Below are 10,620 nucleotides of genomic sequence, written 5' to 3' on the forward strand. Positions count from 1 at the left end.
CAAGTTATTTATATATAATACGTGAAGTTATTAAACTTTCTGTTGATTATAGAGAAACCATCGCTGGACGATTACTTTCACGCCATCACTGTCTTGCAGTTATACTATTTACAATTTATTTACAAACTGTATTGGAGTAAATAATTTATTTCAAACACATCTGTAATAATATTATTCAAGCCATATGGAGAGCACAGTATTATCGTACCTTAACGCACAGGGTGTCATCATCGTGCGTCCGACAACGCTGTCGAGACATTGTTGCGTGTCTTATTTTGGGAGAATGAAGTTGGAACCATTATTATAACACTTGCAGAAATAAACGATATTTACGTTATATATTTCGTAAACTCTGAGTGGATAATTTGTTAGCAATAAACAAAGTAAAGGAATATGCAGAGAGGTCGCGTCGGTTTGTTTTGAAAAATCCTTTTGTTGTGAGTTGCCAGCTACATTTTTTTGAAACTTTTTAACAATAGCGTTTTCATTTTCCGTAAAAAATAATACGTCAGCACTATGACGCCTGAAACAGTCATTGTTGTATTCGGTATTGAAGTGTAGTCTAACCTGCCTTATATGGAGGTTTGCCAAGATGGCTTAGTGGCCTCTTGTATGAGTTGCATTTTGGCATATTCGAATAATCTGTGTTCTTTGTCCCCACTTGATTGTAAAGCTAAATAAATATGTTATAAATGATCACGAGGATGAAGTAAACAAAAACAATTATAAGCCGGGAAGTCAAATATTTGCCGTGGAGGCTATTATAGGCGTAGGAGTAAGCGGTATGAGATGTTGGCGTGCGGGGTGCGGCAGCGGGGGTTGGGGGCGGGTCAGTGCTGTGCCGCTCGCTCTCCTGTACCGGGTGGATCTCGCCGCTCCCGGTGTGGTGGTTGTGTGGTGTTGTGGTGGTGCCCGTTCGACCCCCTCACTAGCGATAGTTTTGTGACAGCCTTCCCTCCACCTGTTTGGAGAACGACATGGAATACCAGAACGACCAAGAGTACATGGAGCCGGAGGAGGAGTGGGAGCGCGAGGGTCTCCTGGACCCCGCCTGGGAGAAGCAGCAGAAAAAGGTTGGTGGTCTTGAAGTGTTCTTCCCACTGCCGCCCCGTGCTGATAAACACTATCTTCATACTACCACCCTTATCTAATCTCTTCAACACGATAGGCCATACTAACCCCGCAAGAAGGCACCCCGAGAGCCAATTACGCCCAGTACCATGCTTCCAGCTTAGGCCCAAAGTATCTTAATAACGGCGAAACTAAAAGGGGGAACAAAATTAGGAAATTTCCGCGTGTGTCTTGAGCCCAGCATACTGAGTAGCGGACTCCTGGAATGTGGTGAAGTGAGTGCCAAGGAGCCGTCCTGGGGAGTGTGAGAGGCTTGTGGGCAGGTGTTGCAGGTGTTGAGGCGTGCGGGGGGGCCGTGGTGGGGGCCTGGAGCCCTAACGGCGCCCCAGGTGTGGCAGGTGAACACCCTTACTTTAAACTAGCACCGGGAACCTGGTCCTCGCTCCTGGGGTGGTACTGGTGACACCGTTACCTGTCACCACCTGGGTTAAATTGTGCCGCTTGTATCTGGCGGTGTGGCCACCGGTGCCCTGTCTGAGGGGCGGTGTGGCCACCGGTGTCCTGTCTGAGGGGCGGTGTGGCCACCAGTGCCCTGTCTGGGGGGTGGTGTGGCCACCAGTGCCCTGTCTGGGGGGTGGTGTGGCCACCAGTGCCCTGTCTGGGGGGTGGTGTGGGCCACCAGTGCCCTGTTCTGGGGGGTGGTGTGGCCACCAGTGCCCTGTCTGGGGGGAGGTGTGGCCACCCGTGCCCTGTCTGGGCCTGTCTGGGGGGTGGTGTGGCCACCAGTGCCCTGTCTGGGGGGTGGTGTGGCCACCAGTGCCCTGTCTGGGGGGTGGTGTGGCCACCAGTGCCCTGTCTGGGGGGTGGTGTGGCCACCAGTGCCCTGTCTGGGGGGTGGTGTGACCACCAGTGCCCTGTCTGGGGGGCGGTGTGGCCACCAGTGCCCTGTCTGGGGGGCGGTGTGGCCACCAGTGCCCTGTCTGGGGGGCGGTGTGGCCACCAGTGCCCTGTCTGGGGGGCGGTGTGGCCACCAGTGCCCTGTCTGGGGGGCGGTGTGGCCACCAGTGCCCTGTCTGGGGGCGATGTGGCCACCGGTGCCCTGTCTGGGGGGCGATGTGGCCACCGGTGCCCTGTCTGGGGGGCGGTGTGCCCACCGGTGCCCTGTCTGGGGGGCGGTGTGGCCCACCGGTGCCCTGTCTGGGGGGCGGTGTGGCCACCGGTGCCCTGTCTGGGGGGCGGTGTGGCCACCGGTGCCCTGTCTGGGGGGCGGTGTGGCCACCGGTGCCCTGTCTGGGGGGCGGTGTGGCCACCGGTGCCCTGTCTGGGGGGCGGTGTGGCCACCGGTGCCCTGTCTGGGGGGCGGTGTGGCCACCGGTGCCCTGTCTGGGGGGCGGTGTGGCCACCGGAGCCCTGTCTGGGGGGCGGTGTGGCCACCGGAGCCCTGTCTGGGGGCGGTGTGGCCACCGGAGCCCTGTCTGGGGGCGGTGTGGCCACCAGAGCCCTGTCTGGGGAGCAGTGTGGCCACCAGAGCCCTGTCTGGGGGGGTGGTGTGGCCACCAGTGCCCTGTCTGGGGGGGGGGTGTGGCCACCAGTGCCCTGTCTGGGGGGGCGGTGTGGCCACCAGTGCCCTGTCTGGGGGGGGGCGGTGTGGCCACCAGTGCCCTGTCTGGGGGGGCGGTGTGGCCACCAGTGCCCTGTCTGGGGGGGGCGGTGTGGCCACCAGTGCCCTGTCTGGGGGGGGGCGGTGTGGCCACCAGTGCCCTGTCTTGGGGGGGGGTGTGTGGCCACCAGTGCCTTGTCTGGGGGGTGGTGTGGCCACCAGTGCCTTGTCTGGGGGGTGGTGTGGCCACCAGTGCCTGTGAGAAAATAAAGAAAGCTGAAAACCAGTAATAATTATTTTATACCTAAGACAGGAAAACCATATTTAAAATACCTGTACTGGTTAAAAATGATTTACCCAGTACAGATATGGTAAATATGATAGGGGGAGGTACTCCAGGACTTGTGATCAATAAAGTTGTCCCAATACCAAGGCGTTGACATATATCCTCGGGTTGCTGTTCTGTCAGGATAATGATTAAATACTGGATAGGGTTACAGAGTGGCGTGTTAAGACTAAACGATGAATATGATTGCAGATAACAGTACTTCTAACAAAGAAATAACATACCTCCCAAGATGGCCTCTAAATCTTGACTTCTTATATATATATATATATGAGCTGAAGTGGAATATGCACGAATCGTGGCGTTTTGGTTTGGGTGTGTCGCAGACACAGTTCTCAGAACATTGGCATTCTTTAAAATGAATGATATCCATCAATGTTGGGATCAGTTTAAATTAACACTGTTTAGCTTATCTCCATTCACCCAAAATATTTTCGTGTGTAGGCCATGGGGGAGTGGAAGTGGAACTCCAACAGGCTTAAGCTCGAGAAACAATTTTTTTGTTAGCTCTTATGTTAGCTGGTATTTTAGTTAAGAGGAAGAAAAACAAGCCCCAAGTGTGGACACATCATAGTGAGCCAGCGGTAGAGCACAGATGTGTGGAGTGGGGGGCCCCCCCCCCAGGTGACCTTGCTACACATATCAAGAGTTGGCAAGTGCTATAATGTCTACAATATAATTAAGCCGTATATTGGCGTTAGTTAAGGTGTAAAGGTAGTGTGCGTGGGTGTGACCCAAATTGTCTAAATGTAATGAGAGTAAAGGAAGCGTCTCCCACTTCCTGTAACATGATCTGGCAAGTGTAGAAGCCAGTTACGTGCATTCTTGAGGGGAGAACCAGTTGTAGTGGCTTCCCTCATCACACGCCTGCCCATTTCTCACTTGTGAAGTACGGTATTTAATCCATATAGCTGTCACTTGTCTCGTTTGCGTCTTTCTAATTCCATGATGGCCCCGAGTCTATACTAAGCAGGACGTGTAATAGATTATACAGTACATACAGGTATTTTGGGCATATGGCAATAACTGTACAGGCGGGTATTGCGGGCCCCCAGTGAAAACAAACGGCTCATTCTTTTGTATTCCTTGTGTGCGATGGCCGCTCGTGTTGAGCGTAGTGCAGGGTGTGCCATATTTGGTGAGGTGGCCAGTACAAGACCAATATATTTAGAAGGTGTGGCAAGGAGGGTAGAGACGGGTGAGTTACGTTGGGCCTCACGCGGTGGAAACAAAATGCTTATCAGGGTGGGAGTGACGACCGCACCTCGGGGCCGGGCTTCCACTAGGCTTTTGTTGGTCAGGCCCCGCACATACCTCAGGGGCCTCCGTCATCGGTCGAGTGTGTGTGTATGCGCGCGCACTTCTCTCTCCGACCTCCTGAGATGTATTTGTGTGATTTGGCACACGTCATGTGTGGAATATTACTGCAGGGTGATATCATTTAGTAAAGATACCCGGCTATGAAAGGGTTACGAAAAGTGTTTGAGTGTGACCTAAGTCATCTGCAGTCCGATTTTTTTTTAAGCGACACAAACTTTTATGTCGACTAATCTCGTTAAATTTTACAGATAACTGAAGCGACATTGAACTGAACCTTGTAAAATTAAGTTCATATTTTGTTTCATTTAAATCAATTTTAAATTTACATGCGAAACTGGATAGCTTAGACCTTCTGTATTTTTTTTTAGAAGTTATAAAGTGGCGATTATATTTAACCAAAGAAAATTTTTGCTAGATGAAATAGACTGCTGTTATATGGTGGATAGGTGCCCATTAATCGCCACTAGTCATTAACAATGACGATTAGCTTCAACTATTGCACAATGAATCTTAATTCCCGTTCCACGAGACTGTGAATTCATGTATTACCTAACCATGAAGCTAGAGGGACAGGCTATTGTTGTTCCTTGAGAGGCAGCCTCCATTGCCTGCCATGAAGGCTACCAGTCGAAGCACTGGAGGCCGCAGTGCTTCGACTGGTAGGGTCGAAGCACTGACTGGTACCTTCGACTGGTAGGGTCGAAGCAGATGTGCAGGCAACTTGCCTGCACATCTGTGCGTTGGCCAGTGCTATGGCATCCTCCAGTATGTGTATGAAGCCGTGTATGGCTGTTCTGTTGAGAATGTGACCCATATTCTCTAGATATATTGAGTGTAAGGGAAGCATTTCCCGTTTTCTTTCGCTTAAGGAATCCATTTTCTTCGAGGCCATTAAGTTTTATGTAACTCATACTCTACAAGGCTGTGAAGCTTCACGGGACCTTTACTCCACAAAGCTGTGAAGCTTCACGGGACCCTTACTCCACAAAGCTGTGAAGCTTCACGGGACCCTTACTCTACAAAGCTGTGAAGCTTCACGGGACCCTTACTCCACAAAGCTGTGAAGCTTCACGGGACCCTTACTCCACAAAGCTGTGAAGCTTCACGGGACCTTTACTTTACAAAGCTGTGAAGCTTCACGGGACCTTTACTCTACAAAGCTGTGAAGCTTCACGGGACCTTTACTCCACAAAGCTGTGAAGCTTCACGGGACCTTTACTCCACAAAGCTGTGAAGCTTCACGGGACCTTTACTCCACAAAGCTGTGAAGCTTCACGGGACCCTTACTCTACAAAGCTGTGAAGCTTCACGGGACCCTTACTCTACAAAGCTGTGAAGCTTCACGGCACCTTAATCTGAACACCGAAATTGTTGTTAAAGAGAACAAGGAACACTGGAGAATATTCTCAAAAAATTCCATCATGAAATAGCTTATAGATGACCTTAAAGACTTTATAATATTTACAAATATTTACAAATATTAACTCCAAAGTTATTAAATATAACAATAAGCATCAGAGAGGCCGGGATTTGTAATATCCTGTCACGAAAGATAATGAGTTTATTGAAGACCTTGAACCGTCTCCAAAAGGAAACTTGACACGTAACTATAAACCTTCACTAAGCACCTAAGATGGTGTGTAGGACGACGCGCTGCAAGCACCATCTAATATTATACGCGTAAGCCCAGAAGTCATACCAGTATGGTCTACAGCCTGCATCTGCCTGAGCAGTTATGACGTCGTGTTGACGTCTCGCATCTCGTACACACCCTTATATAAAACACAATGTTTTCGTTAGGCAAGGGGTAACACCTCTGGTGCAAGTATAGGGACCCATAGCCTCGGAGAAGAAAATAAAGAGTACTCAGAAAAGACCTTGTGGATTCTCACTGAACACTTTGATATTTCCTTCTACCACCCCTATTCTTTTGGTATGTGTGTATATATATCTAACTTTATTTGAAAATTAGGTAATTTTTTTTTCTTTAAGAGTAGCTATGACGTAAAGGGATACGCGCGTTTCTCGGGTTTTAGACCTTGTCACAGCAGCCTGTCCTGTCTTGCTTCACAACGTCGCTACTCTTGAGATACTAAATTGCCCGAACCGAACCTAACCGAGGGCCCACGAATAGAAAGCGAGCCACCATTATTTTTAGTTCATCAGTTTTTGGCTTTAATGGGATTGATGCGTTTTAAATTGCATTGTGCTATTCGAGAGGCCGGGCTGTTGGGGGGAGGGGGGGGGGTGGTGGTAAAGTTAGTCCTCTATATTGTACGCTAGATAATCCGTCCTTATGCACGTTAACAATTATTGCAATGTGAAATAAGGTAACAAGTACAACTAATATTTAAATTCACAGTTTCTATTATTATTGTAAATAAAATTTATTTGTGCTAAATTTGTAAAATGTGTGAAAAACAAATGGGTTATGGTGCCTTTCTGAAAAGTCAACTTTATTGAAATATAAATTGTGAGCAGGCATCTAAAAATTGTCAAATGTTGAATGAATTTGGTCTGATGCAGTTAGTCAAACTTGTGTCGTAATGAATTTGAACTCTGAAGTGTGAGAGACCAAATTGTGAGTGTAGGTAATGGTCTAGGTGTATACGGGGAATCCTTACGGACGTGAGGGACCATGTTGTGGGTGGAAGGGATGGTCCTTGTGCGTGATGGACGCTCAGTCTCGCAGTCTGTTGGTGTTGTTATAGATTCAGCTACTCTGAACAAGCTCCAAGTAGCACGGACTATGGTGAGCCCGTAGTGGACTTACCTGGCACAGGAGCGGTGGGTGTCTGACAGTCATTTCCTGTCTGTTAAATGCTCATACCTGTTGCTGTTGTTGTTTTAGATTTAGCCACTCAGAACGTCATGTCGATATGGCACGGGCTATAGTGACCCCGTAATTGAGTTAGGTTATTCGCGATAACCTTGTTACTGCGATATTTGGGTTAAAGTCTTAATGGAGGTGGGGTTTCCTCCTTTTCCACCCGTTTTTTCCGCTTCTGTTTTAGCGCACTGGTTTTAGTCTTGTTTTAATAACATTATATTGGTGGTGGATATAGATGCACAGTGTTCACTAGTGTGTCCCATTCTTAACTGCTTTTCTAATCATTGTAGTCGCTGTGGATTTTGCATATAATGCAGCTGCTCTCGTTGGGTTAATGTTAAGTTTGATACGCAGGGCTTCAGTTGGGTCACATTCCAGTAAGTAATGCAATAGTGCCACCTCTTGCATCGTTCCACAGATATGACGCTCTTTAACTATTGGGTTTATTATCTCCCAGCAGCACTTGTAACCAAGTCCGAGTCTGTGTATGGCTACTATAGTGTCTTTGGATATCTTTTTGACAAGTTTGAAAAAGTACTCCTTTTTCAAACTCCTTACCCAGTGGCTTGTTCGTACCACATCGCAGTGGATCTTCCTTCCGCTACTTTGGCTCTGTGGCGACTTTTGATACTTGGGAGTATTTTCTTCTTGATTTGATCTTTAATCTGTTAAAAACTTGGAGGTATTTTAACCTGTACAACAGGTAAAGCAGTGGCAGTGCTCACACCGTTGTTGTTTAAGATTCAGCTACTGAGAACAAAAAGTTCCAAGTAGGACGGGCTATGGTGAGCCCGCGGTGGACTTACCTGGCACAGGAGCGGGGCTGTAACTTTGTTCCCACCTTGCCTGTTGAGGAAATGCATCTTCTGCCAGTCACAGAAAAACCACTACTTCACTATCTCTTGGAATGTTAAGCAATCAACGACCTTAGAAAAGCTTTAAGAGTCCCTGAATCTTGCAGTAACCACCCTGAAGCCATCAACGCTGCCACTCGCCTGGTCAAAAAAGGTGTCCAGCAGCTGGACACCCTCATGCCCCCTCCTGGTTGGCTTAATCTTAATCAGTCAGTCAATCAATCTTGCCTGTTAAATGCTCACACCTTACCATGCTTGTTAAATTTATTTACTCAACCAAATGAAAACAAATGGGGTTAGGCAATGTTTATTATTAAAGCAAGCTACGAGTCCAGACTGACGAACACACAGGTTCAACTGACTAACTTAATGGGTTCATTGCTTAATTTGACAGAATCATGTCAAATCTAGACCAATTTACAAATTAACAGCACCTAGTCTTAACATTGCAGCCCGTTCTCATAAAACACCGGCCAAATTCTCGTTAATCCAGTTAATGTTAATGAATAAAACCCTCTTAATGAATAAAACCTTAATGAATGAAACAAAATACTTAACACACGACTTTCAACTAATGTTCAAACTTTTCTGGAATATTGCTTTGCTCTCTTTATGCTCGAATCTCACCACTATAAATGCTTCAACTTACATATTGCAGATACCAATAATTGCCAGCAGACCCAAAGCACCCTAACCTTTGTCTCATTATACAAACAATTCTAATATATAGAAATATTAATTTATATGTGAGAAAAACGACTTTGAGCATCGAATACATTAAAACTGATGAATGTGTTTTTGGGGCTGGCCGCCGCCTGGACAAGCTTAGCTAGAGGGCAGGCTGCTTGATACCTCCTTGATGGGGTTCTGGGAGTTATTCTACTCCCCAAGCCCGGCCTTGACTTGTGAGAGTTTGGTCCACCAGGCTGTTGCTTGGAGCGGCCCGCAGGCCCACCTATCCACCACAGCCCGGTGGCGCCAGCACTTCTTGAAGAAAACTGTCTAGTTTTCTCTTGCAACATTGATCACTCGGCACTTAACAGCGCTGCCACTTAATGACACCAACATTTAGGTGTGGCACACATGGTGTCCTTAGACATAGGTACTCGGGAATGAAATGTAGATTCTGCAAGTGCTGTTTCTGAAGGAATTACTCTTACTTCAAAAACTAAATGTAGAGATTTGAGATGACTTGCTGTCATTACACACAGAAATCACAATTGCGTGATGCATCAAATGAACAAATGCAAGTTCAGTAGAACTTCTGGTTTCAACTCTTTTGACCATGTCGTAGCTAAGTCGATTAAGGCAGTGTCTGGGATGCTCTCAGACGGAGGTTCGAATCCTCATCACGGCCCTTGTGGATTTGTTGACTTGCTGTCACTTTCTTTAATAGAGCAAAGGCGGTGGGGGGGGGGGGGAATTTCTCCTGGTGACTGCGCCCAAGGAGCATAGAGCCACAACCAATTAGTCTTTAGGCTGAAACTGGTTACAATATCAATAAATGCAGTACGTCACTACCGGGGAACCTGTAGGTCCATAGCGGCAAGAGGGGCTTCAATTATGCAGGCCATGAGTCACAATAACGCGGCTGAAGTATGTTGACCAGACCACACACTAGAAAGTGAAGGGACGACGACGTTTCGGTCCGTCCTGGACCATTCTCAATCACAATCGACTTGAGAATGGCTTCAATTAGATATGAAACAAACCATACTGAAATAAATCCTTAGTGAAAATTTCCTTGATCGTACAAATTCCACGATTTTCATTCACATTCCATGTGATAAGCAAAGATATAAAGCTCACTTTATCACACCTGGGAGATTAAATACCTTTCCAACACATTCAATGTGATAAGACGAAATTGAAAATTCGCTCTATCGCAGGTATTTAATCTGGGAGGTTAAATACCTTTCTAAATGACAACTGAATTTTCGTAGAATTGAAAATTTTATTGTAGCAACGGAGGTACTTTAAGTTTGGGAGCGATGTTTGGTTATCACTTGAATACACCCCCCCCCATCCCTACCTTCAAGTGATGTGGTGGAACCCGAGTCCCCCCCACCCCCACCCACCCCCACACACACACACACACACACACACACACACACACACACACACACACACACACACACACACACACACACACGTACGTACGTACGTACGTACGTACGTGTACACGCACGGGCGCGGGTGCACACACGCACACCCTACTTATCCCACATATGTAAGGCTAATCCTGGAGTATGCGGCCCCAGCATGGAACCCATCCCTTGTCAAGCACAAGACGAAGCTGGAAAAAGTTCAGAAGTATGCCACTAGGCTAGTCCCAGAACTAGGGGGGCATGATTTACGAGGAACCCCCAAAAATATGCACCACCAACATTTCGCACGCCCAAATCCTCTGACCCGTATGCGTGCCCCAATCCTCCCCGACCCCGTACCCCAATCCATGGAGTATTGGGGACCCCGTTCCCCAATCCTTCCATGCAACCCGTACGGACGTTCCACGCACACCCCCGCACCCTCTTTAGACCTGTACCCACACGTCCTGATGCCACCACACTCGTGTCCCGTCACTCAGCTCATGCCTAGC

The 10,620-nt window shown here is 47.8% G+C and overlaps 1 protein-coding gene across 1 annotated transcript in view; it reads left to right on the forward strand.

Annotated features, from left to right (window-relative positions):
• The first annotated feature begins 837 nt into the window (after positions 1-837).
• LOC123749334 (alpha-actinin, sarcomeric) overlaps positions 838-10,620 on the forward strand; it is a 289,268-nt gene continuing 279,485 nt past the window's right edge. The window contains 1 exon segment of the mRNA XM_069324159.1: positions 838-1,073. Within this exon segment, the coding sequence (XP_069180260.1) occupies positions 978-1,073 (96 nt within the window). The 5' untranslated portion in view covers positions 838-977.

Source organism: Procambarus clarkii, chromosome 1 (assembly GCF_040958095.1).
Source record: "Procambarus clarkii isolate CNS0578487 chromosome 1, FALCON_Pclarkii_2.0, whole genome shotgun sequence".
NCBI lineage: Eukaryota > Metazoa > Arthropoda > Malacostraca > Decapoda > Cambaridae > Procambarus > Procambarus clarkii.